General features: G+C 37.8%; 5 protein-coding genes and 3 pseudogenes across 7 annotated transcripts; 3 read left to right on the forward strand and 5 right to left on the reverse strand.

Moving 5' to 3' along the window:
- Positions 1–539: 539 nt before the first annotated feature.
- Positions 540–863, reverse strand: LOC147943679 (major pollen allergen Ole e 10-like; annotated as a pseudogene).
- An 852-nt stretch (positions 864–1715) lies between these two features.
- Positions 1716–3464, forward strand: LOC104786706 (flavonol 3-O-glucosyltransferase UGT71C1 pseudogene; annotated as a pseudogene). Its single transcript, XR_015556805.1, has one exon. The product of XR_015556805.1 is annotated as a flavonol 3-O-glucosyltransferase UGT71C1 pseudogene (transcript).
- A 1356-nt stretch (positions 3465–4820) lies between these two features.
- On the forward strand, positions 4821–7151 carry LOC104786707 (pentatricopeptide repeat-containing protein At2g29760, chloroplastic). The gene has a single exon (XM_010512161.3). It carries the CDS (start codon positions 4821–4823, stop codon positions 7035–7037), a length of 2217 nt encoding a protein of 738 aa, XP_010510463.1. The 3' UTR covers positions 7038–7151.
- Positions 7152–7321: 170 nt separating this feature from the next.
- Positions 7322–8822, forward strand: LOC104786709 (putative protein phosphatase 2C 14). Its single transcript, XM_087450028.1, has 4 exons — positions 7322–7476; positions 7565–7735; positions 7822–7992; positions 8100–8822. The coding sequence occupies exons 1-4, from the start codon at positions 7426–7428 to the stop codon at positions 8583–8585; spliced, it is 879 nt and encodes a 292-aa protein (XP_087306154.1). The 5' UTR covers positions 7322–7425; the 3' UTR covers positions 8586–8822.
- Positions 8788–10591, reverse strand: LOC104786708 (alpha-L-fucosidase 3). The gene is made up of 3 exons (XM_010512162.2): positions 10032–10591; positions 9570–9949; positions 8788–9479 (listed from the first exon to the last, which is right to left on the reverse strand). The coding sequence occupies exons 1-3, from the start codon at positions 10273–10275 to the stop codon at positions 8973–8975; spliced, it is 1131 nt and encodes a 376-aa protein (XP_010510464.2). The 5' UTR covers positions 10276–10591; the 3' UTR covers positions 8788–8972.
- A 6944-nt stretch (positions 10592–17535) lies between these two features.
- LOC147943680 (F-box/LRR-repeat/kelch-repeat protein At2g29770-like) lies at positions 17536–18223 on the reverse strand. The gene is made up of 2 exons (XM_087512319.1): positions 18181–18223; positions 17536–18062 (listed from the first exon to the last, which is right to left on the reverse strand). The coding sequence occupies exons 1-2, from the start codon at positions 18221–18223 to the stop codon at positions 17536–17538; spliced, it is 570 nt and encodes a 189-aa protein (XP_087368445.1).
- A 925-nt stretch (positions 18224–19148) lies between these two features.
- On the reverse strand, positions 19149–20649 carry LOC104789208 (putative F-box/kelch-repeat protein At2g29780 pseudogene; annotated as a pseudogene). Its single transcript, XR_015598012.1, has one exon. The product of XR_015598012.1 is annotated as a putative F-box/kelch-repeat protein At2g29780 pseudogene (transcript).
- Positions 20650–26168: 5519 nt separating this feature from the next.
- Positions 26169–27377, reverse strand: LOC104786711 (putative F-box/kelch-repeat protein At2g29800). Its single transcript, XM_019245882.2, has one exon. It carries the CDS (start codon positions 27375–27377, stop codon positions 26184–26186), a length of 1194 nt encoding a protein of 397 aa, XP_019101427.2. The 3' UTR covers positions 26169–26183.
- Positions 27378–27504: the final 127 nt, after the last annotated feature.

Consider the following 27504-nt stretch of genomic DNA (forward strand, 5'->3'; position numbering starts at 1 on the left):
AAAAATTGACGGGCAAGCCCAAACCAAAGTAAGGCCAGGCTCACTCGCCTTTTAAAATGTTCGTCATATTGTTGACATGATACGCCGTCTCTTAACGATCATTGACGCATCATCATCTGACAGAAACGGGTAATGCAACTTCCTGACGTCAGTTCCAATTTATAACCCAATGAGAATATAAACTCTTTCACAATCTTTCGATGTGGGATACTTCAACTTTCATTTCAGTTATCTACGCTTGATTTGTTTCCATGTGGCATTATAACAAAATAAAAGAAGAGTGGTCGGATTCTTAAGTCCTAGATTAATCACAAAGTAAAGCTAATAAGGTTGAGATTTGAGAAATAACGATTGATCTCTCTATTCATCCACCATTGCTAGAGATGAAAAAAAAAGTCAGAGCTCATTGTTTTAAACATATCTTGGGGTTTTTCATAATTATATGATTGGTAGGAAAAAGCATTAGAACTATGGAATTATTCATTTCACCACATATTAGTATACTACGGGGATCACTTATCAAAACAAATAACATATTTCTAAGAACTAAAGACACAACGACCATAACTAGGGTTTATAGCGGTGAACATGCCGGTATTGCCGAAAATGAAACTGCATGCTTCTGTAGTGCGGCCATGGCTTTGGTTAAGCGTTCATCACAAATGACGCATGATTTATGACCGTATTTGTCGGCAATCAACTCCTTGACTGCATCCAAAATTGATATTTGCTTGTAGTTGCACATTTGTCGACGCCAGACTTGCTACACACCATTGTGTTGAGCTTGCTACCGGAAAGTAGTGAATCATGATAGAAGATATGAAAATGAAGAGGAGATTTAACATCCTTGACATTTTTGTCATATTTTGAAAATGAAAATTTTGAGAGTTCTACTTTGAATATTTATGTAAGTATTATATATATATGGGTTCATATATATATATATATATATATATATATATATATTAAACCTAATAATTCTGTTAATATATGTCAAAAATAACAAAAAATAGTACTATTGTTTTGAACAAAATGAATCAACCAACGGCCACCAATAACAAACGCGCGCTCCCGCCACAATTAGTTCATTAAACTACTCTTGTATAAGAATCACGTATGAAACCCTATAACAAAAAGACAGAAAGACAAAACTCAACGTATGTGTTATGCTGATACAAATGATATATTGATTATATTTCTCAACTTTAATTGTTCGGTTATACAGTAAATGGGAAGGAAAGGTTTGAAAAACGGTGGATTATATGCTTGGACTCAAATCCACGACACTAATTAGAAATGATGCTCTTATACTGTATATCACTGTAGTTTTTCTACTCTTCTCGTGTTTCACACTTTCCCCAATGTGTTAAAATTAATTAATACCCTAGATCTAAATTCATCTAACTAAGTTCAAAACGATTGACTGAAAAAAGTCATTAGATCTTGTTGTAATTTAACTACTATCTGCCTACAACCAAATAACCAATAGAGAACATGACACATGTCGTCGTGATTTGTTAACCTTAATTACATATGCATTGATATTGATGTACAATAATATAACGTGCATCTTGTATTATATTTTTCCTCTTATCTTGTCTGCACGTACTATAATAATAATAACTGACAATAATACATGTTCGATTAAAATTTAACTATTTGCCTGTCTCTTACTGTTATATGAATAAAATAGCCAAATCAACACACCTGGCACACATACAAAACAAACCTTTCTAGACAACTACTTTGCACAATCTCAGTTCACTTTTTAAATTTGTCTTCTCATATTGACTTTTGAGTTTCTTATCAAATCTCCAAACGTACAATGGGAAACCAAGAAGTAGAGCTCGTCATCATCCCTCACCCGTTCTCCGGGCACATCCTCGCCACAATCGAACTAGCGAAACGTCTCATCAGTCAAGACAATCCTCGGATCCACACCATCACCATCCTCTACTGGGGACTACCCTTTATACCTAAAGCTGACACGATTGCCTTCCTCCAATCCCTAGTCAAAAATGAGCCTCGTATCCGTTTCGTCACCTTGCCCGACGTCGAAACCCCTCCACCGATAGAGCTCTTTCATGAAGCTCCTGAAGCTTACATCCTTGAATACGTCAAGAAAATGGTCCCCATCGTGAGGGATGGTCTCTCCACTCTCTTGTCTTCACGTGATGAGTCGGATTCAGTTCGTGTGGCTGGATTGGTTCTCGACTTCTTCTGCGTCCCTATGATCGATGTGGGAAACGAGTTTAATCTCCCTTCTTACATTTTCTTGACGTGTAGCGCAGGTTTCTTGGGTATGATGAAGTATCTCCCAGAGAGACACCTCGATATCAAATCAGAGTTTAACCGGAGCTTTAACGAGGAGCTAAACCGGGTTCCTGGTTTCAACAACTCTGTTCCTACCAAGGTTCTGCCATCAGGTCTGTTCATGAAAGAGACGTACGAGCCTTGGGTCGAGCTGGCTGAGAGGTTCCCTGACGCTAAGGGTATTTTGACAAATTCATTCACGTTTCTTGAGCCTAACGCTTTTGAATATTTCGGCGGTTGTCCGGATAATTACCCACCCGTTTACCCGATCGGGCCAATACTCTGCTCCAACGATCGTCCGAACTTGGACTCGTCGGAACGAGACCGGATCATAGGATGGCTCGATGATCAGACCGAGTCATCGGTGGTGTTCCTCTGCTTCGGGAGCTTGAGGAATATTCCTGAGACTCAGATCAAAGAGATCGCTCAAGCCATGGAGCTCGTTGACTGCAAATTCCTCTGGTCGATACGAACCGACCCGAAGGAGTACGCGAGCCCGTACGATGCTTTACCCGACGGGTTCATGGACCGGGTTATGGATCAAGGCCTAGTTTGTGGTTGGGCTCCTCAAGTTGAGATTCTTGCCCATAAAGCAATCGGAGGGTTCGTGTCTCACTGCGGTTGGAACTCAACATTGGAAAGTTTGGGTTTCGGCGTTCCCATCGCCACGTGGCCGATGTACGCGGAACAGCAGCTAAATGCGTTCACGTTGGTGAAGGAGCTTGGTGTGGCCATGGAGTTGCGGATGGATTACGTGTCTGAAGAGGGACATATAGTGAAAGCTGATGAGATAGCAGGAACCATACGAGCTTTGATGGACGGTGAAGATCGTGTGCTGAAGACTAAAGCGAAGCAGATTGCTGAGGCGGCGAAAGAGGCTGTCGTGGACGGTGGATCTTCTTTTGCTGCCATTAAAAGATTCATCGGTGATTTGATCATCGGCGATGGTTTATGAAAACGGCGTCGTTTTCATTTGTTCGGCGTGTGGCGATCATGTTTTTTTTTTGTTTTTGTTTTTAAATCGTAATTATCATTTTATTTTAATGATCGAAGACTGTGTCTTCTTCTTACAACTTTTTCCCATTTCATATTTGCTTCCATGTTGTATTATCTCGTCTTTTTAATGATTTTTTTAAAATAATTATTCTGCTCTTAGAAGTGTATCAAACTAAGATCTTGTCATTGAGAGATTACGATAGATGTGGTTGAAAATACGTTTATAAATTAATTGCACACACACAAAAATTAAAGATTCCAAACACCGAAGTTTTTATAATCGAAATATATTTAGTGTTTTTGTTAGGTAAGCATTTGGAATCTTTCAAGTTGACTGCTGCAAACAATGTTTTATGATTCTTACCAAAAAAAAAAAAACAATGTTGTTGACAAAAAAAAAAAAACAATGTTTTATGATTAAATATTTCGTTTTTTTCACTAACATTATTGTGTATTTATTTCAAGGAATCATGCGACCACCAGCACCAACACAACAAAAGCTGGTAAATCAAGAACTGAAACATAATAGTATAAATGGATATATATAAAAGAAGGAAAAATCACATTTTAAACCTTCAAAGTGTCACTGAGTAGCACTTTAAACCTTGAGATTATTTCACTAACACTATAAACATTTAAAATGATTTTACTAACGCTTTAAACTTTAAAACTAACATTTTTGTTTGCACCGCTATTAAATATGACGGAACAGTAATATCTGTCAACGTAAAATAGTTAAACTATGCTAGTTTGATTTAAATATTTGTTTAATTTATTTAATTTAATTTAATTTACTTATTTATTACGGTTGATAAAAAATTAAAAAAACAAAAAAATATATCAAAGCAAAAAAAATGAATTAAGGTTAAAACATTTGATAAATGTAAAATTGAAGACGACAACATATTTAGAAGATTCATTGGTTTCCAATGAGAAGTCAATCGATTTAATCAGAATCCAGAAGAAATGCATTTATTAAAAAGATTAATAATTTGAAGAGTGACGTTGTAAAAGTTTTGTCTACAATGAAGATGAATACAAATTTATTCTTTTCTCTTTTTATTTATCTATAAAAACTAAAACTAATTAAAATTTAAATTAAACCAACATAGTTTAACTATTTCGCGTTGACGAATATTATTATTCCATTATTTTTTATGGCAGTACAAACATGAAAGTTAGTCTGAAGGTTTAAAATGTTAGTAAAATCATTTTGAAGGTTCAAAGTGTTAGTAAAATCATTTTAAAAGTTTATATTGTTAGTGAAATTCTCTCGAGGTTTAAAGTGCTACTCAGTTACACTTTGAAAGTTTAAAATGTGATTTTCCCTATAAAAAATGAGTTTTTTTAAAATGGATATATATAAAAATTTGGTTACAGAGAAAATCAAAATCAACACTACAAATTTTTAGAAGAACAAATAAGAATTATGGTCACTCATTAGAATTTTTGCTACTATATAATTTGTAGAAGAACAAAAAAAAAAGGTAAGCGGACACAAAAAAAAAAAAATGGCTACCTTCTCCACAGCACAACCTCTCTCTCTGCCACGTCATCCAAATCCGAATCAACAACAAACCACCACCAATAACGAACGCTCCCGCCACACTATATCTCTGATCGACCGATGTACAAACCTTCGACAACTGAAGCAAACCCACGGTCACATGATCCGTACCGGTACTATTGCTGATCCTTACTCGGCTAGCAAGCTCTTCGCAATCGCTGCGCTCTCTTCTTTCGCAAGTCTCGAGTACGCACGCAAGGTGTTCGACGAAATTCCTCAACCAAATTCTTTCACTTGGAACACTCTTATCCGTGCTTACGCTTCTGGACCAGACCCTGTTCGTAGCATCCGGGCTTTCTTGGATATGGTTTCGGAGAGCCAGTGTTACCCGAATAAGTACACGTTCCCTTTCCTTGTCAAGGCCGCTGCTGAAGTTTCGTCTTTGTCTTTGGGTCAATCTCTTCACGGGATGGCGATTAAGTCAGCTGTTGGCTATGATGTTTTCGTTGCTAATTCTTTGATACATTGTTACTTCTCTTGCGGGGATTTAGATTCGGCTTGTAAAGTGTTTACTACGATCAAAGAGAAAGACGTTGTTTCGTGGAATTCGATGATTAATGGGTTTGTGCAAAAGGGTTCTCCTGATAAGGCTTTGGAGCTTTTTAAGAAGATGGAGTCAGAGGACGTTAAGGCAAGTCATGTGACTATGGTTGGTGTCTTGTCTGCTTGTACAAAGTTACGGAATCTAGAGTTTGGGAGGCAAGTTTGTTCTTTTATTGAAGAAAACAGAGTTAATGTGAACTTGACATTGGCTAATGCAATGCTTGATATGTATACAAAGTGTGGAAGTATAGAGGATGCAAAAAGATTGTTTGATGCAATGGAGGAGAAAGATAACGTCACGTGGACAACAATGCTTGATGGGTATGCTATTTCAGAAGACTACGAAGCAGCTAAAGAGGTTCTTAACTCTATGCCTAAGAAAGACATTGTTGCTTGGAACGCTCTTATATCTGCTTATGAGCAGAATGGTAAACCTAATGAGGCATTGTTAGTGTTCCATGAGTTGCAACTTCAGAAGAACATAAAGCTGAACCAGATCACCCTGGTAAGTACTTTATCAGCTTGTGCCCAGGTAGGGGCACTTGAATTAGGTAGATGGATCCATAGCTACATCAAAAAGCACGGCATTAGGATGAATTTTTACATTACAAGCGCACTGATTCATATGTATTCGAAATGCGGAGATCTTGATAAGGCCCGTGAAGTGTTTAGTTCTGTAGAGAAGAGAGATGTGTTTGTGTGGAGTGCAATGATTGGTGGTCTGGCGATGCACGGATGTGGAAATGAAGCTCTTGATATGTTTTATAAAATGCAAGAGGCGAATGTAAAGCCAAATGGTGTGACCTTCACCAATGTCTTCTGTGCTTGTAGCCATACCGGTTTGGTGGATGAGGCTGAGTCGTTATTCTACAAATTGGAAACGAGTTATGGTATTGTCCCTGAGGACAAGCATTACGCTTGCATAGTTGATGTTCTCGGCCGCTCCGGTTATCTGGAGAAAGCTGTGAAGTTTATAGAGGCGATGCCAATTCCTCCAAGCACTTCTGTCTGGGGAGCGCTTCTAGGAGCTTGTAAGATCCATGCCAATCTCAGTCTTGCTGAAATGGCTTGTACCCGTTTGCTTGAACTGGAACCTAGGAACGATGGCGCGCATGTGCTCCTATCAAACATATATGCTAAATCTGGGAAGTGGGAAAACGTTTCTGAGCTGAGGAAGCATATGAGAGTCACTGGACTGAAGAAAGAACCAGGATGCAGCTCAATTGAAATCGATGGCATGATTCATGAGTTTCTCTCTGGAGATAACGCTCACCCGATGTCTGAGAAGGTATACGGGAAGTTACACGAGGTTATGGAGAAACTGAAATCGAATGGTTACGAGCCAGAGATGTCACAGGTTCTGCAGATCATCGAGGAAGAAGAAATGAAGGAACAATCTCTGAATCTCCACAGCGAGAAGCTGGCTATCTGTTATGGACTGATATCAACAGAGGCTCCAAAGGTGATCCGAGTTATTAAGAATCTAAGGGTGTGTGGAGATTGTCATTCAGTTGCTAAACTAATATCTCAGCTCTATGATAGAGAAATAATAGTGAGAGACAGGTATCGGTTTCACCATTTCAGAAATGGGCAGTGTTCTTGTAATGATTTCTGGTGAAATTTCAAATTAACTAGAAGATACTCGGTCAATTTTTGTGTGTTGTTCCTGTAACGTTTTGCGACTTGGACCTCCTCTCCACCGTTAATACAAATGTTACTTACATATACCAAACACATCATCTTCTCTTTCTCTTTGTGTATCCTAGATAGATAGCACGGCTGCTAATACATCATCACCCTTGAGTTCTTCTTCCCCTTTGTTGATGATCCCAAAGGTCTTGCCTTTGACTATGAGGAGAAAGAGACCTACCCAGTTAGATATCCCTGACATTAAACCGGCTCGAACTTAGTACTCCATATTCAGAGACTTTGCTCACCAGAACGACGCCGTATCCCTAGGTGGTAACGGTTTTGGTCTTAACTCCAGGAAGCGAAAGAAGAAGTTTATGGAAGATAGCCACAGAGTTGTTCCTTGTTTGGTCGCTAACTCCAAAAAGGTATCTTTCCTTCTTCTTCCTTCCTTCTCTTGATTGAATATGATTAGGTTTGAAATCTTTTAGTGTGTTTAATGGATTGATTTTGAAGGGTTTCTTTGGAGTTTATGATGGTCATGGAGGTGGGAAAGCTGCTGAATTTGTGGCTGAGAATTTGCACAAACATGTTCTTGAGATAATGAAGAATTGTAAGGAGAAGGATGAGAAAGTTGAAGCCTTTAAAGCTGCTTACTTGAAGACTGATCGTGATTTCTTAGAACAGGTAACAAAAAAGAAGGATCTTCGAATTTATTTGCCTTCTTCAATCAATCTACTTGTACACTTACTGGTAAGCAACAACAATTGCAGGGTGTTGTGAGTGGTGCTTGCTGTGTTACTGCTTTGATACAAGATCAGGAGATGATTGTATCGAATCTGGGAGATTGTAGAGCTGTTTTGTGTAGGGCAGGTGTTGCTGAGGCTCTCACTGCTGATCACAAAGCTGGAAGGGATGATGAAAAGGAAAGAATTGAGAGTCAGGTAAGGCAATGAAGAAGTTGGTAACTTTTTGCTGAGATTGTGTGTTGAGAGTCTTGAGACTTATGAGAGTTGTTTTTTGATACTTCTCCTGATGTTTTGATATGTAGGGAGGTTATGTTGATCTTCATCGAGGGGCCTGGAGAGTTAATGGAATACTCGCTGTTTCCAGAAGCATTGGAGATGCAAACTTGAAGAAGTGGGTGGTTGCTGAGCCTGAAACAAGAATACTCAAATTGGAACAAGATATGGAGTTTCTTGTCTTAGCTTCTGATGGACTTTGGGATGTGGTCAGTAACCAAGATGCGGTTGACACCGTGCTGCGTGTTCTAGCTCAGAGGAAGACGCCTACAGAAAGTGAGGCGGAGAACTTGGGGCAGGGCTTTGTCAATGTGAGCCCATCTTCGAAACTCCGTAGTGTTTCGCTGGTCGATTCACCACCAGTTCTGTCTCCAATATGTGCAAAGTCCCCAAGTAGCTACAACAACTCAGAGAATGAATCACCCTCACCCCACTGTGAAAACGGGAGTCCACTTTCAAAGTTACGGAGGACCACACCCGTGAGGCGAATAAAGATGGACTTCGAGTCTTCTTGAGCCAAGGCTGCTTGCAAAGAACTCACTAACCTGGCTGTGAAAAAAGGTAACATGGATGATATCACAGTGGTGATCATAGATCTCGATCACTACAAATGCTGAAGACTCTTACCAACTTACTCTTTACATGCATATATGCTTGTTGAGTTGTCTCTATAGTATCATATCATTTGGCGACTTTTAATGGTTATGTAGACTCTTGTTGATAAAATGATGAACCTATCTCACCAAGAAAAATCTTATTGCTTTCTTAATAACTTCATATCACTGACACAAAGAGAGTTTCATGTCTTATCTTAACAAATCATTTTCTAAGATTTGTTTGCTTTCTAAGAGATTAAAAGAAACAAACTCATAAGAAAAAGAAAAGCGTGTTTCTTCTTGTTGTCACTGCCTATGGCAAGCCATGCTCAACCCGGGCGCTATCTTATCGAAGATAAATTTGTTAGCAGCCTGTGTGAAGTGCACACCATCCCACACAACAGCCTTACCAGGCTCATCACACGGCTTCCCAATGTAGATCTCTTTACCTTTCACAGTCTTCTTCATCCCACACCCAATGCCCTTGTTGTAGTTATACTTCCCTCCATGTCCACAACATGAAATCAACGATCTCTTGAAACCATGACCCTGAGCGTGAAGAAACAACTCATGCTTGACAGAGTAGACATCTACATAACTGATGGCGGCTTCAGCTAACGAAGCTCTTAGTTCGATCACTGCTTGTTTCAAAGCGTGATTGAACTGTTGAGCTAAGTGGTTCAAGGAAGAGACACATCCATGTGAATCAAAGCCTGATGCTTTAATCGGAAACCGTTCAATCACATACGCTAAACAACCAATAGGTCCTGTGTTGTGAATCCAGAAGTATCTCCCTCCTTGTCCATAAATATTCTATCACCAAAAACAAAACAAAAAAGTCAACAACACATTTTTATCTTACCCTTTAAGCAAAAGCAGAGAACAAAAGCAGAGAGACCAAACCTTGATAGCATTCTTGAACTGACTAATGATCTCGGGAACTTCGGTTTCAACTTGTTCCACGGTTTTATTAGCGAAGTAACCTGCAGTAAGATCGTTCTGTCCCATGTCAAACGTGTACAAAGCCTGTGAGAAGCTGTCTGCGTCAGGCAACATGGTATTGTAAACCCCTCCACGACTACGAACAGTTTGAGATCTGTTGTGAAAATTGTAGAACTGAACAAACTGAACATCGAGTGAGAAAGGGCTGAATCCACTTTGACGTAGAGTGGAGTTAAGAGCTCTAATGGGAGACCCCGCGGTCGCGAAGTTAGCTCCGTGGCTGAAGTTTGAACCAACCGAGTCTAGAAACGCGCTTAGATATGGCAATCCAAGACTCTCCGCTATGTTTCAAGAAACGAAGCCATATCAGTATAAAACGCAAAACGCTATAGTCAATAGATAGAAAAAGAGTTTGGTTCATACCTATGAAATCAATGACGAGGCGACCGTCACAGTATCTTCCGGCGGGTGAGCCGAAGAAGGAAGAGCCATGAGGAGGACCAGCTTGGCCAAAAGCGGCGGAGAGACCACCGGTGTCGGAGTTAGAGTCACCAAAGTTAAAGATTGCTGGAAAATGACATTGTTGCGCATGCGTTGATGATGTTGATAGTGAGAGGAATGAAGAAAGCAAAGAGAGAGTAAACAAAGAAGATATGATTGGATTCATTGGTAAAGCAGAGGACGAAGAGATCTAACTCAATCACGGGACTATAGTTTTATTCCACAAGATAAAAATAAAAATAATATATAGGGTTTATATAGGAAATGCAAACAAACAAACGAAAAAAGTAAGAAATGTATAGTGTAGAAAGAAGAGAAACGTTACCCCCACCAAGGCACAAGAAAAAAAGGAAAAGGTTGGCAAAAACAAAACGAAATATCAGAAATGAAAAATAATATTTTTAGGTTAATCTCAAATCTATTTTCGATTTGTTTACTAAAATACCTCTTGAGTCATATACAATACAATGCTCTCTTTCTTTTGAGGATTTATTTATCTTCATCTGATTTGTTTCTTATTATAGTAGCTTTCCATTTTCGTTTTTAAGTTTTTCTTTTTGTTGTATATATCTTGGCTTTTAAATATGTTTTGTCTATATTTTCTATCACATTTTTTCTCAAATCCTTTATGCATGAGTCCTTGTGAATTTACTTTCTATGTCACGATTATCATGATGTATTCGACGAACCTTAAAAATGTTTGTTAGAATTTACGATGTCAAGGTTGCAGACTTGTAGTTTAAAACTTAAAAGCTTCATAAATTTAAGGTAAAATGTAAATCGATAAATCCACGATATTTACCTTCTTTGCAATATGTTGAAAACCTACGATATTTGCAGGCATTGGCGTAGTGTCCACCAAGAATTCACAGTTCTGAGAACACCAAACTTAATCCACACCTTAAATTATGACTTTCGATTTTGCACGATCCCGACTACCGGAGGGATCCATTTTTCATGAAACATAAAACATATAGTCCTAAATGCCTCTATGAGAGAGCAAATTATGTTGGACCCTTCAAAACTTTTACAATATATTTAGACAATTAAAAATTTCAGAATTTTTTTTTGTTTGTCTTAACTAGGAGGGCGTCGGGCCTTAATCTCCTCATGGTCCATGACTAATTAACCTTTACTAATATCTTTATCACATGGCATAAAACATTCTTCCCACCAAAAAATCGAACTAGTGAGCACATGGATCCAACTTCTAAACCACTAACTCAACGCAAAGTTAGTTAAAGCTGTTCTTTTTTATAAGACTAACACAATCTACAGTGGAGTACAACAAAATGTTTCAGATTATTTTCCGGACACTGTTTGTTAATAATATGATTTTAAGTATAGATCCAGAGACAAGAGATTCACTCCTATTATCACCTAACTTATTTGTATCATGTAAGAAACGTTTTCTAAATGTTACTCTTATCAGCAAAAAAATTTTGGCAAAACAATTTACTCAGTCCAGAATTATTTTTAGCTTAAAATGGTGGAGAAGTGATAAGAGTGACGTTTTTTAATTTGTATTACAAAACGAAATGTTAATTAGTAATCAATCAGCTAATGGACATTTCTCAAGAGTGATTATAAAACAAGAAATGGCCTAGGCATCTACAACACAGCTTAAGAGATCTACTCAAGACTAATTTTGTAAGAGTATTCACACTCTGCACAAAGATAAGAAGAACACGAGTTACTCTTTAAGATGTCAGATAAACAGCTTTTGCAACACTTTCGCTTCATATTTGCTCTCATTTCAACAAGCTGCTTACAAACAGTAGATGTAATAAAATATCAGACTAAAATCTCATATCCCCTTCTTCATCAAAACAATTTCTCAAAACCCCTCAATAGTAAGACAATATTACTTTTAATGAAGGTTATTTTCGGCTGTTTTAGGTTAAATATAATTAAACCAGTAAGTGCTCAACGAAAAACACAATAGCTCAGTGGTTGTGAGCTCCATGCGCACACGCGCGTCCAGGGTTCGAATCCCACTATGCGGAGTACAAAGCAACTGAGGATATCTAGTACAACTAGGATGTTCAATTTTAATTTAAAAATTATTAGAGGGGTAATTTCGTCCTTTCATTAAAGAAAGGGGTAGTGAGAATAAGTGGGGGTTTTTAGAATGGAATTGGAGCAAAAAAAGGCTAGAGAGATTTAAATCCTAAAAGATCCTTCACCTACAAGTTAATGAAAACCCTAAATAAGACTTGAGGCTACAGAAATTGTCATATACTAGTATCATCATCAAAGATTATAGCATACCTTCAACTGCAAGAAACCAGCCCACGAACCATCAAAACGTAACAGAGCGAGAAAGATCAATGGAAGGCGAGTTCATGGATCTAAGCACAAGCGATATTGATTCGACCTTCCCCCGAATCTCACCTCCTCGACGTCTTTCCAACGCGATCTCTACGCACCGAACAACTTTAACACCATACAGCTTGCTGTAAGTATTGCCCAAAATCACCAACTTCCCACCAACATTCGCCATTATACATTCATCATATTTGAGCCAAGGCAAATCAGATAAACCGGTCACAGGTCTCCAAAACAACCCATTCGGATTATATGCCACCATTATTGGATATCCGGTAGTATACTGAGGATCAATACTATACAACAAATCCCCAACCACACACGACGTATAGTTCCAAAATCTCATAAGTTGGCTGTCGAGTCCCCATGACTGCCATGTAACTTGTCTTGATTCGTAAGCCAAACAACACTAAGGATCCAACATGTAAACCTTCTCTTCATAGCCACATACGTCAGAAACGCTCCTCCTTCCATACTAGAGTTGTGATCATATGGACCAGCGACACTACTCCTGTTAGTGTCGATGTTAGTGTCGATTGGACTTAGTCATTAGACTGAGTCTTAGTAGTGGGAATAAGGCTCGTAATTGTAAGAGTTGTTGAGTCATGTTATTTGTTTCATGTTGTTAAAATCCTCCGAGAATGTAGGAGGCAGTTCAGTTGTTGTTTTGGCTATTTAACGCCTTCAGAGATAATGAGATAGAAGTAGTTTTCAGTCTCAATATTCAGTTTCTATTCTTGTTTCTAACATCTGGTATCAGAGCAAGGTTCTTTGAAACTGAGTAGTGAGAATTTCGTGAGAGAGAGAGCCAAAAGGGGTGAGTGAAACACAATGTCAGGAGAGGGACAAAGCATGCTAGCGATACCCTAAGGTTGATGGTGATTTTGAACATTGGAGCATGTTGATGGAGAATCTTCTGAAATCCAAGGAGTGGTGGGATCTGATAGAGAAAGGCTATGTTGAGCCAGCTCGTGGAGAGATTCTCAATGGAGCACAAAGACAAGAGTTAGCAGAGAAGAAGCTTACTGATTTAAAGGTGAAGAATTACCTGTTTCAAGCAATCTACAAATCCATTCTGAAGCAGATAATCTAGAAGGACACGGCCAAGCAACTGTGGGATTCTCTGAAAATCAAGTATCAAGGAGATGAGCGTATGAGGCGAGCACAACTTCAACGCTTAAGAAGGGATTTTAAGGTTCTGGAGATGAAAGAGACAGAGAGCATCTCTGAGTACTTCTCAAGAGTACTACTTGTTGCAACTGATATGGGAAATCTAGGAGAAGAGATGCAAGAATCCAAGATCGTGGAGAAGATCTTAAGAACACTGTCTGAGAAGTTTACATACATAGTATGTTCAATTGAGGAGTCTAAAGCCATGAACAAAAAATCATAAGGCATTCGAAAGGAGGTGTAAAAGACGAGCAAGTACTAAAGGTAACTTATGAAGCCAACTACTCGAATGGAGCAAGAGGACGAGGAAGCTCATTCCGAGGACGTGGCAGAGGACGTGGAAGAGGAGGAGCGTTTAATAAGGCCTTGGTGGAGTGCTACAAATGTCATAAGTTAGGACATTTCTAGTTTGAATGTCCTAAATCAGAGAAGCAAGCGAACTATGTTGAGTTCAATGAAGAAGAAGAGCTTCTCCTCATGGCGCATGTAAAACTGAAGGAGTCAAAGCTAGAAGATGTGTGGTTTCTAGACAGTGGTTGCAGTAACCACATGACTGGGATAAAGAAGTGGTTTATCGAGATGGATGAGAGCTTTCGACATTCGGTGAAACTCGGAAATGGAGCACGGATGACAGTACAAGGAAAGGGAAGCATAAAGATAAAATTGTGTGGTTTGACTCAAGTTATTCAAGATGTATACTATATCCCGGAGTTGAGCAACAATCTTCTGAGCATAGGACAACTACAAGAAAGAAATTTAGCTGTTCTAATCCAAGATGGTGTATGCAAGATATTTCATCCATCGAAAAGCCTCATCATTGAAACCCCAATGTGTGCCAATCGTATGTTTGTTATCATTGCAAAAATGATCAAATCTGATGCATGCTTCAAGGTGGAAACATCAAACGACACACATCTCTGGCACTGCAGGTTTGCTCACTTGAATTACAGAAGCTTACAAACATTGAGCTCCAAGGAGATGGTGAACGGGCTCCCTCAAATTGGTGTATGCAAGAAGGTTTGTGAAAATTGCCTTGTTGGGAAACAGAAAAGAGAGCATTCCCAAAGAAAAGCACTTGGAGAGCTGTGAAGAAGCTGCAGTTGATACATGCTGATATATGCGGTCCGATCACACCAACATCCATTGGCCACAAGAGGTATTTTCTCACTTTTATTGATGATTGTAGCAGAAAAATGTGGAGCTACCTGATTGCAGAAAAATCAGAAGCATTTCAGATGTTTAAGGTCTTCAAAGCGAGTGTAGAAAAGGAAACAGATCTGTTTGTGTGTTGTCTAAGAACTGATAGGAGAGGAGAGTTTTGCACAAAGGAGTTTGAGGATTTCTGCAAAACTCAAGGCATCAAAAGACAGTTGACAACGGCCTATACGCCTCAACAGAACGGGTTGCTGAAAGAAGAAACCAAACCATCATGAATTTAGTTCGCAGCACTCTATCAAAACGAAGAATGCCTAAAGAGTTCTGGGCAGAAGGAGTAAAGTGGATAACTTATGTTCTCAATCGAAGTCCCACAGCAGCGTTGCAGGATCAGACACCAGAGGAGGTTTGGAGTGGTTTCAAGCCCAACATGAAACACTTCAAAGTCTTCCGGAGCATTGGACATGTTCACATACCGGAGGCAAAAAGGATAAAGCTTGATGATAAAAGCTGCAAGTGCGTGTTTCTGGGTGTCAGTAAAGAATCAAAGGCATATCGGATGTACAATCCCATCTCTAAGAAAATCATAGTGAGTAGAGGCGTTTGAAGAAGATGAGAGCTGGGATTGGGGAAGGAATGAAGCCGGCATGGGAAATCAATCCATGACACTTACGTGGGAGAACGATGGAGAAAATATGGCAGGCGAGGAAGAGTATTTTGCAACAGAAACTGGAGACCATGAGACAGAGCCTGAAGCAGAGGCGGTTACGGGCGTTGATGAAGAAGTTGGTGTCGATGGTGAAAATAATACAGTTTCTGTTGCACAAGGAAGACCAATATGAGCAAGAGCTCCTCCCAGCTACTTGCGTGACTATGAGTGTGTAGAAGCAGTCTTAACAGATGAAGAAATAGCAGCTTACGTCGTTGATGGATGCTTGGTTGATGATCTCGCACTGCAAGTGGTCACTGCTCTTGGAGATCCTCTAAACTATGAGGAAGCCGTGGGACATGCTGAATGGAGGGAAGCTATGGAAGCAGAGATTGAGTCCATCGAGAGAAATCAGACCTGGAAGCTCTATGAGGTACCTAAAGGCACAAAAACCATTGGAGTTAAGTGGGTGTTTAAGATAAAGTATAATGAAGGTGGTGAGGTAGACAAATTCAAAGCCAGATTGGTTGCTAAAGGATATGCTCAAAGATTTGGGGTTGACTACAATGAGGTCTATGCGCCAGTAGCAAGGTGGGACACTATTCGCATGATCATCTCAAGAGCAGCTTCCCAGAATTGGACCATCTATCAACTCGACGTGAAGAGTGCTTTCCTACATGGAGAGCTACATGAAGTTGTCTATGTCGATCAGCCACAAGGTTTCATAAAGAAAGGAAGTGAAGAGAAAGCCTACAGACTAAGAAAAGCCTTGTACGGTTTGAAGCAGGCAGCGAGAGCTTGGTTTCGCAAGATTAAAAGTTATTTCATCAGGGAAGGATTTGAGAAGTGCGACTTTGAGCACACTTTGTTTGTCAAAACAGAGGAACAAGGTCAGATTCTTATTGTGAGTCTCTATGTTGATGATCTAATCTATACTGGAAATTGTGAAAGGATGATGTTCAAGTTCAAGGAGTCGATGAAGGAGAATTTTGATATGACTGATCTTGGAAAGATGAGGTATTTTCTTGGGGTGGAGATACTGCAGAAAGAGGAAGGAATCTATATGTGCCAAAGGAAGTTTGCTAGAGAGGTGCTTGAAAGATTTGAGATGGAGTTAAGCAATGGAGTGAATAATCCGATTGTTCCAGGGGTAAAACTCTCAAAGAAAGGAGGCGGAGCAGCTGTAGATCCTACACTCTACAAACAGATGATAGGGAGTTTGATGTATCTTACGGTTACACGTACAGACCTGCAGTTTGCGGTGAGTCTTGTCAGCCGTTACATGGAGAATCCAACAGAGGCACATCTCCAAGTGGTGAAAAGAGTGCTCAGGTATGTGAAGAGTACAATCGAGGTTGGCATCATGTATAAGCGTGGAGGAGACATGGAGTTTGAAGCTTATACGGATAGTGACTATGCTGGAGATTTAGATGATCGAAATAGTACGTCAGACTTCGTGTTTAAAATGGCTGGAGGAGCTGTGTCTTGGAGCTCAAAGAAACAACTCATTGTAGCATTATCAACAACCGAAGCGGAATACATCGCTGCAGTATCATGTGCGACACAAGGAATTTGGATGTCAAGAGTGCTTAACAAGATTGGAGTGGAGCATGAAGATTGCATCACAATCAAGTGTGACAACAGTTCAACAATTCAGTTATCAAAAAATCCAGTTCATCACGGGCGTAGCAAGCACATTGAGGTACGGTTCTATTACCTGAGAGATTTAACCAAAGAAGGCAGAGTGAAGCTGATACACTGTGGAACACAAGATCAAGTTGCTGATATCATGACCAAACCATTGAAGTTGGACACGTTCAAGAAGCTAAAGGAGTTGCTGGGGCTTGTCGAAATGCCTAAGTAAACTGTTACCCTTGCAGGTATCAGTTTAGGGAAGGAATTTGTTAGTGTCGATGTTAGTGTCGATTGGACTTAGTCATTAGACTGAGTCTTAGTAGTGGGAATAAGGCTCGTAATTGTAGGAGTTGTTGAGTCGTGTTATTTGTTTCATGTTGTTAAAGTCCTCTAAGAATGTAGGAGGCAGTTCAGTTGTTGTTTTGGCTATTTAACGCCTTCAGAGATAATGAGATAGACGTACTCAATATTCAGTTTCTATTCTTGTTTCTAACAACTCCAAATCCGAGTATCTACATCGAACACCTCGATCCAATTATCATCTCTCTGCTCGCAACCTCCGATCACGTAAATCTTTCTGTCAATTACTCTGGCGGCTGCGGAGCTGCGAGCCCTCTGCATTCCCAGGAGCGAGCGACACTTATGAAATCTGCAGTCGATGACTAACACGTCCGATGTGGGCTGATATGGTTCATCGCATCCACCGATCACATACATCTCGTATCCGACTGTGACCACAGCAGATCCAGGCTTTAGAGGAGGAAGTGATCTGACCTCGGTCAATTGTAAAGAGATATTTCTTGGAACATTATGATTGAGAATGTACCAGCTCGGGTTGTAACTAACAAGAGGGATTCGTATGGAAGCGTAAAGAACAGGTTCGGTGAGGCCGAATTGTAAGCGCCTTTGGTAGAGTTCCGACGAAGAGATGACGCGACGATAGGCTTCGGAGAAGAGAGACAGCTTCGGGTAATTACATCTATCGACGAGTAAGAGTATGCTTTCGGCGATATCTTCTGGGATGTATTGAGTAACCGGAGCAAGATTCTCTACTTCTTGATCTTCTTCTTTAGAATTCTTCTTTAGGATTCTTGTTTTGATTCTCTACTTCTTGCGGATTCTTGCTTGGATCACCGTCGTTAGAGCCGTCTTCGGAAGTTTCAAAGATTAAAGCCATCGCCACCGTGTGAAGTCTTCAGCAGCAACGAATTTAACTAAAAGGGAGAGAAGACTAAAGTTGACCAAAAAAAAAAGACTAAAGTCGATTTGTGAAAGAAGCTGTTACGTTCGTTATGGTATTTTGAATGAAGCCATTAATGAGTACGTAAAATAATATTCTCTCATTTGATTATTGTGTATTTTTATTATTATTTTTTCTTTAATCTCGTTTCAAAAAGGAAAAAAAAAATCAATAATATTAACGAAAATATTATATATATAATAGTTTCTCCAAAAAAAAAAAAATTGGTAAAATAAATTCAGTTTGTATTTCAAATGACATACGCTTTAAAGCTTAATCTATAACCAATTTTGCCAAATTTAAAGTCATTAAAATGACAAAGTCCTAAGATAAAGTCATTACAATTTACAAACAACGAATTATTATTGAATTTAACGCTACCAGTTATTTTCCTAAGAATTTACTTTTGAAGATTACTATATAGTATATGTACTATCATTAATTTTTTACAAACTCATTATTAATTAATTTTTAATCTCAGTTTTGACTTGGACCTCTTCTCTACCGTTAAAGTGCACAATTTTTTTGTAATCACTACCAATAACCACCGGTAAAGTAAACCACTAAACCGGTTTGTTTTGCTCCATCTTCACCTCTCTACTTGAAACCACAGTGTGAATTTTTTTTTTAATGTTAAAAAGAGAACAATGTTTCATAAGATTTTGGTTACATACAAATAATATTATCTCCTCTTTGTATATATATAGCTTCACCAGGACTCTGTATTTTCCCAATTTGATTGTAAGCAAAATAAATCACTTTGTTTTGCTTCATCTCCAATCCAAACCTAGTATTCATAATCCTCATATAGTACAAGCAGATTATATCTCACAAAACAGAAAGAACCAGAGACTAGCTAAACCAAAGATGCATTTCAACAAGTCTCGTAAGAACTTTAGTACAAAGAGTGGCCAACTCTACACAAGGCCTACTCTGATAACAGTAATCACAATTTTGCACAAAGGTTAAGAAGGAAGACGAGTTACTTTCTAAAGTGTCAGACATAACAGCTTCTGAACCACTTTTGCTTCATATTTTCTCTCATATCAACAAGCTGCTAGCTAAAAACAGTAGATGTAATAAAAGTTCCTTCTCCTGCAAGTCAATGAAAGCCTAATTAAGACTTGAGGCTAAAGAAAATGTCATATATAGTCCATGCACATCAAAAGATTAAGATACCGTATACTGCAAGAAACCATCCCACAGAGCATCAAAACCTAACAGAGCGACAAAGATCAATATAAGGCGCGTTCACGGAACTAAGCACAGGCACCACTGAATCGACCTTCCCCCACATCTCATCTCCTTCACGTCTTTCTAATGTGATCTCTATGCACCAAGTATCATTATACGGGATGTAAGAAGTGCCCAAAACCATCAGCTTCCCACCCAAATTCTCCATTTTACACTCAAAGTATTTGAGGTAAGGCAAACGATCTACACCCTTCAGAGGAGTCCAAACCATTTTAGTTGGATCATATACCAGTATTGGGTGTCTAAGAACACACCGTGGATCGAAGCTATACAACAGATCCTCAATCACACAACACGGTTTGCGCCAAAAATGCTTCAACTTAGTTTCAAGTTCCGATGACTGCCATGTACCTTGTCTTGGTTCGTAAACCAAATCACGCATAGCATCCATGATGTAAATCCTATTTTGCATCACCACAGATGTCACAAACCCTCCTTCTGGCAAACTAGATTTGTAGTCGGATGGATCAGGCACAGTACTCCAACTTCTTTTCTCTACATCGAACACTTCGATCCAATCATCATGACGCTTCTTGCAACCTCCGATGACATAAATCTTTCCTTCAACTACTCCAGCGGCTGCGCGGTAGCGAGCCCTGTGCATATTTGGGAGATAGCCACACGTGTGGTATCTACAATCGATGACGAACACAGTCGATACAGGTTGATTCAACCCGATCCAACCACCGATCACATACATATTGTATCCGATTGTGACCACAGCACATCCAGGATTCATAGGAGGAAGTGAAGTGATTCGGATCAATCGTAATGAGTTGTTTCTTGGAATGTTACGATTGAGAATGTACCAGCACGGGAGACTAACAAGAGGGAACCCGATCAACGCATAAAGAACAGGGTTATGACATCTCCCGACGAGTGCGACGGTACTTCCGATGAATACTTCTGGGATTTGTCGAGGATTCGGAGCAAGATCTTCTACTTCTTCATCTTCTTGAGGCTTCTCGTTTTGATTCTCTTCATCGTCTTCTTCTTTCGGGTTCTTGTGGAGTTCTTCGAGTTTCTTGCTTGGATCGCCACCGTTAGAGCCTTCGTCGGAAGTTTCAGAGATTAAAACCATCGTCGCCGTGTAAAGTCTTTCAGCAGCAACGAATTAACTGAAAGCGTGACTAAAGTAGATTTTTGAAAGAAGCTGTTACGTTCCGTGTGGTATTTATAATGAAACCATTAATTATTATGAGTAAGTAAAAATATTCGATTCTTTTATGGATTCAGAAATTTTGTTTTAAAAGATACTGGATTTTGTATCAATTTATTTATTTTCTATTTATAATGTGTTTTTTTTTCTTTACTTAGGTTTTTTTTTGAAGTAAAAAAAAAAAACACACTTTATACTCTACTCAGATTTGTCTTTCAAATGTAGTTTGATTTTTTAAACAAGGATTTTTGCTAACTAATGAAAGCAAATATACTGAGATTTAATGTTAACGTGATAATGATATATGTATCCTATAACTCAAAAATATAATTGTTAAATCATATAAAAGTGTGTGGTAGAGTTGTTAATGTGTATCATGTTTTAGAGTGCTGCGAAGAGTTAAATCTTGTACGTCGTAATTGTTATCCCAATAACATCATTTTTTTAAAATTATCAAATTGGCATATTTTAAAAGTTTAATCTATAACCATTTTTGCTAAACATAACGTCTTAAGAATGTCAAAGTCCCAAGATAAATCATTACATGCAACCAAAACTTACTTGTATATAAAATTTGGGTTTAAACGTTAGTCATTAATAAGATCATAACACTTGTCATTGTACATTTTAACATATGTTACTTAAAAATATATTAAAAAAAAATAAAATATATAAATAAACATGTACATAAGTGAAATTTGTACATAAGTGTAAAGAAAAGAAATAACTTTTTTTTTTATTTCTTATAAGAATTAAAATTAAATTTTATCCGATTAGAGGTGTGAAAAAGTCGATTTTACTCCAACGCAAATGATTAATGATTCCAGTGACATGAACATGTAATTTTTTACAGATTATGCTTTTCAAATAATAGTAGAGATAGATTATCAAGAACACACACGTCTTCCACTGATTGATGAAGTTTGAACATGATAATTGCGATTATTGTTCGCATTTAGCTGATAACACAAGACCCAGATAAAACGGACACCAGGCCCAGCCCAATAAGATCGTTTGAAAGACGCGAGACAGAGAGAAGAGAGTGGCTGGACGTGTGTTTTTGGGATGTAGAGGATTGATTACCCAATCCCAGATGGTATTGATCCTGCTTCGTTTTATCTGAATATCAAAGAGGGTATCAAGAAGCAGGGTTGTCATGAAGAGGTGTCAATCCAGGCTTACGTTAATAAATCCCTGGGTGATGAATTACGTTGGAAATATATATGAGGATGCTGGGTGATCAATCTTCACTTTTTAGCCCTCTCTTTTCTCCTCTTACACATTGTCACATACATACAGTGCCGGCTTAACTAGGTGGGCAGGCAGTGCGACCGCCCGGAGTACATAAATTAAAGGAGCATATACGTATAAGAAAAGGGGCACAAAAAAAAAATTTGTAAGTTAAAAGAGGTACAAAAAAAAACTTTGTAAGTTAAAGGGGCACAAAAAAAAATTTGTAAGCTAAAAAAGGACACAAAAAAAAAATTATATGAACCAAAGAGAACCAAAAAACTAATTAATAAGTTTTTCTATAGATTAAAGGCATTTTTTTTTAGTTTGCCCAAGGACATGTAATATATTTAAGCCGGCACTGCATACATATAATATATATGTCATCTAGATCTCCGTTGATATACTTTTTATTTTTATTTTTTTCCAGGGCGTAAAGATGCAAGAATTTAATTTGTACCATGTTTGTGGAATTGATGTTGTGGGCATTTGAAAATCCTAAACCGACAAATGTAATTCTACTCGCAAAAAACATCGGAGACAACATGGGTTATCGTCTCGGAGGTGTGTATAGCAGACGTCATCGTGTTTCTTATCCCAATCTGATCCAGAATGGGGCCTTCTTAGTGAAAGCTCAACATGGTTTTTGACTAGCCTATTCGATGGGACGAGGACAAATCCAGGGGAAGAGATTTGATGTTTTTTTTTTTTTTTTTTTTAATGATTATTGTTTTGGTTACCATTTATTCTCTGAATATTTTCCAACATAAGCATACATAGTTGCGTGATCCTTGTAGTATAGAAGAGATTGTACGTACGTTTATATAAAATTTTTATTAATCAGTTATGTTCCTAAATATTACAATTTACTTTCAAAACTTTCCTGTTATACAACTATGATATTATGATTATTTTTTTACAAAATCATATTAATTTTACAATATACTTATTTAAAACATATTATTCCATAGTAAAGTGTAATAATTTTTAATGGCACTAAACACAATTAGTTACGACGAGCATAATTATATTGTATCTGTTTCCTTTAGGTAAAAGTCATTAAGTTAAGTTAAGCCATTAGGAATGTGCAGTCATTCGCACAATGATATAAATTAGGATAACACCTGCTACGATCTCTGAAACAGCAATAACACGTATGTGGTCCGTGGTGACTTCGACATGTTTGACGAAGGCACACTGAGGAACCTAACTTGTTCGATTCAACACCTTTTCCTCCGTTTGCATGATCTGTAATTAAGAAATATATTCGAAGTTAAAAAAAAAAATGAAGAACTAAAAAAAAAATAAAGAAAGAAATATTATTTATTAAAATATGATTACATTAATGGTGATTATTTATATATATATATATATGCATAATTTCATAAACATATATACACATATGTTTTTGGAGAGGAACGAGAAAATTACGATGATGCATAGGATAACAAAATGTTAATTATTTATTTGTTAATTGATGATTGAAAATTCAAACCTTTCTTGGTCGCGTCAAACTTTTGTGTTTCCCCAGCTATATATATAAGAAAAAAAATTAGAAGTTAAAAATCAATATAGAGAAGATTATTTATATAACAATATATATGCTTACAACGATGATGATTGTCATTAAGCAATGAAAAACGATTATTTATATATGTGCTCATAATTTCGTAAACATACATCCATGAGGAACGAGAGAAAGTATGATCATGAAAAGGATAGCAAAATGTGATGATGACATTTCTTGTGATGTTCTTTTGAATATCAAATTTTGTTTTTTGTTTTTTTTTTTTTTTTTTTTTTGAGTTTTTTTTTATGGTTGGAATTTGAAATCCTGACATACAGTTGGTTTATTATATAGATAAGTTGTATGTAATTATTAGCGCATGTCTCTTATGGTGATCCGTAAAAACTGTTAAATTGTTTTTACTAGTTTTTAGTTCTTTCCTATTCCTTAGTAAATTAGAAATATTGTTGTTGTTTAACATGACAACTAAATAAATTTACTATTATGAACCATAACAAAATATGTATACCAATTCACCCATACTGTATATATATATATATATATTTTACTATGGACCTATGGTCTAATATGTGTGAAGGGAAACTGAGAGTTTTAGATAGAGCGAGAGAGAACAAACTTTAGTTCTTCTTATTGTTTTCTTTCCATTCTACATAGATATATATGGGAGAAACAAGCTATGTAAACGTTATAATCTTAGCTTCTGAAAGCTCGTGGCAACTCCGTCGGATAGGCTAACTCTTATAAGCATTTAGCGAGCGACTTGCCTTTTTCCGCTTCATATTGCTTTGTTCTTTCCTTGCTTCTTTATAGTGGGTCTTCACTTGCAGTTAGTCTTTCTTGCTTTGTAATTTTTCTATAGTTTTCACTTTTCAGTATTTCTCCTTACCAGTGATTTCTGTAATTTTCTTTCAAAATTTGAAAATGGTATAAAACTTAACATTCATACCATTTTTTTTTTTTAAATTACTATTCTAAAAATTACAAAGGTGGTGTTTAATTAGTGGCAAACAAGTTTAAGACTCCAAGTAATATTTGATCTTAGCTTTTGTAAATCCGAACCTAGTTGTTAGGTGACCTTCAGATAGACACTAACATACCCAATAAGTATATCGATGTGGAATTATTTAAGACTTGCATACCAAAAAAAAAAAAAGTGTGATACACGTCGAAAATTTGCATCCATACGCAAAACTTGATCACTTTCATACCAAAATCTTAAAAGAGTACCATAGGATTTTTTAGTGGCTCCATACTATAATATTCCAGTTTGTTTGTAACTTCGGTGATTTGTGTGATACAAATTATGATTAATTTATGAAAGTAATCCTTTTGGGAAATAGTATTCTCTTTATCAGCCGTTTCAAAACAAACAATCTCTTCACGTCTTGGTATTTATCGTTATAGTTGTCATGATAAATGGTAGCGCGCGTCCCATGGTTTTTTTTTTTTTTTTTTTTTTTTTTTTTTTTTTTTTTTAATTTCTATATGTTCTTGTATCTAGTTTTCACTTACGTTCTTAATTTCCGAAAGTACTACTAGCTCAAGTCTAGAGTCACTATAGAAAATACGATGTTGATGTCAAAGGTACAAATAACTCTAACGGTTCTTGACTAATTTGCTTGATATTGCTTGGAAGTAAAGAGAAAGAATGACTATACGGGTCAAGAATTGTATAGATGGAAGAAATAAGGTGAACTTTTTAAAATTACAATAAACGTGCTATACTAAGTAAAATGGAAGATGCAGCGTTTCAACATTTTCAAAACTATTCCACTTTTGCTCTCTAGCTTTTTGGTTGTTTGGAGATTGAGTGATGGACGAGTCATGTGTATGGTGGAACCAGCGATCAAGATTTTTGTTTTTTACTATCAATACAAAGAATATACATGAAGTGATTTCTGGTAAAGCATACAAGTTTTAAGTTTACGAAGTCAAATTCAAACTATTTTTTTTTTGGAATTAGCTAGCGTTCGTGCTAGTTCGAGTCTAGTGCTGATTGTGTAAGGAGGAGTCATGTGTGTATGTGAAACAATTTAGAGATACTTTTTTTTTTACTAATTTCAGAGAAAGTGAAACCAAGACTTCATCTATTGCTCTTTTTAATGTTGAACATAGAGAATATTGTTTCATAAGATTTCTGTAGATACAAATTAAATGCTAGTATGCTACATACACGCAAATAATAGTATTATCTTCTCTTTGCATATAATACAGATAGCTTCATGACTTTTCTATTTTCTCACTTTGGTATTGTAAGCTAGTATTCATAAAGTCAAAATCACCAGTTAACTAGCTAAATCACATTTGTTTTGCTTTCATCTCTAAACGCAAATTTCATATGGTAGAAGCAGATTAGGCTTCCTTAAATCTGATAGTGATTAGTGATTACTTACAGAAGAATTATATATCTAAACAAAAAGAACTTGAGACAATGTTCAAATCCCCAGAAGATGCATTTCAACAAGTTTCCTAAAAGTTATTGTATACAAGTAGGTAGATAACAGAGTAGGACAGCTTAAGAAATATACTCAACTCTGAGTTACTCTTTAACAGCTTCTGAGTTACTTTGCTCAAACGGTACATGTAATATCTTTCACCTGCAAGTTCATGAAAGCCTATAAATAAGACTTGAGCATCAAGAAAACTTCTGAAACGTCATAACTCATTATCAATGGTCCATACTAACAAAAGATTAACATACCTTGCAACTGCAAACGAATCATCAATCAAACTGTAACAGTTCGAGCAAACTCAAACAAACAAGACTCGCTGAATGAACACACACGCGAGATTGATTCGAACTTCCCCCAAATATCACCATCTTCACGTTTCTCCAACGCCACCTCCACGCACCAAGCAACATCCCGGCTCCCATTATAATATCCCAGAATCACTAACTTGCCACCAAAACTCACCATTCTAGACTCATAATAAACTAGACGAGGCAAATCATCTAAACCCTTGACAGGTCTCCAAACCATATCCTTTGGATCATACACGACAATCGAAGATCCAACAGCCGACACATCAGGAACATTAATAATAGCATACAACAAATCAGCAACCACGCAAGAGGAAGCGTGCCAAAAAAGCCTCTGTTGACTCGCAGGTCCCCAATTCTGCCACCTACGTAGTCTCGGATCGTAAGCCAAACAATGATTACCATCCAACATGTAAATCTTGTTATCCAAAACCGCATGTATACGAAACACTCCTCTCGAACTAGCAAGGAAACAGCATAGACCAGGCACAGTTTCCCAAATCCCTTTCTCTACGTCGAACACTTCAACCCAATCATCATATCGTTTCTTGCGACCTCCCACCACGTAAATATTTCCGTCAATGACTCCGGAGGCAGCGTAGCAACGTTCCCTTTTCATATTCTGGATACGTTTACACGTATGGAATCTACAGTCGATGACAATCACATCCTTTACGCGTTGGTTTAAGCCGTTGCGTCCACCCATAACGTAAATCTTGTGTCCGATTGTGACGGCAGTGCATCCAGGATACATCGGAGGAAGTGAACTGATTCTGCTCAATTGTAAAGACATGTTGCTTCGATGGAGAACGTACCAGCTTGGGGGTGCAAAAGATGGGAACGAGATCAAGGTATAAAGAACCGGTTCAGTCAAACCGAGGAGCGAGCGCGTTACGAAGAGTTGATCCGAAGAGATTACGTCACGGAAGGCTCTGGAGAGTAGAGATAGCCTCGGGTAATGGCATCTCCGGACGAGCGCGACGGTACTTTCAATAAGTATCACTGGGATGTGTCGACGAGTCGGAGCAAGATTATGATCTACTTCTTTATCGTCTTCTTTCGGATTCTCTTCTTCTTCTTCTTCTTCTTCTGCTTTCTGAATCTTGGTTAGATCGCCGCCATTGGAGCCGTCGTCGGAAGTTTCAGAGATTACAACCATCGTCTCACCACACCAGCAACAGAATTAACTGAACGCGAGAGCCTAATTCGATTTTTGAAACTGAATTAATGTTTCCTTCTTTGCAACGAAACCATTATTATAACGAAGACGGTAACGACGTCGTATA

Source organism: Camelina sativa, chromosome 5 (genome assembly GCF_030686135.1).
Source record: "Camelina sativa cultivar CO46 ecotype springtype chromosome 5, ASM3068613v1".
Taxonomy (NCBI): domain Eukaryota; kingdom Viridiplantae; phylum Streptophyta; class Magnoliopsida; order Brassicales; family Brassicaceae; genus Camelina; species Camelina sativa.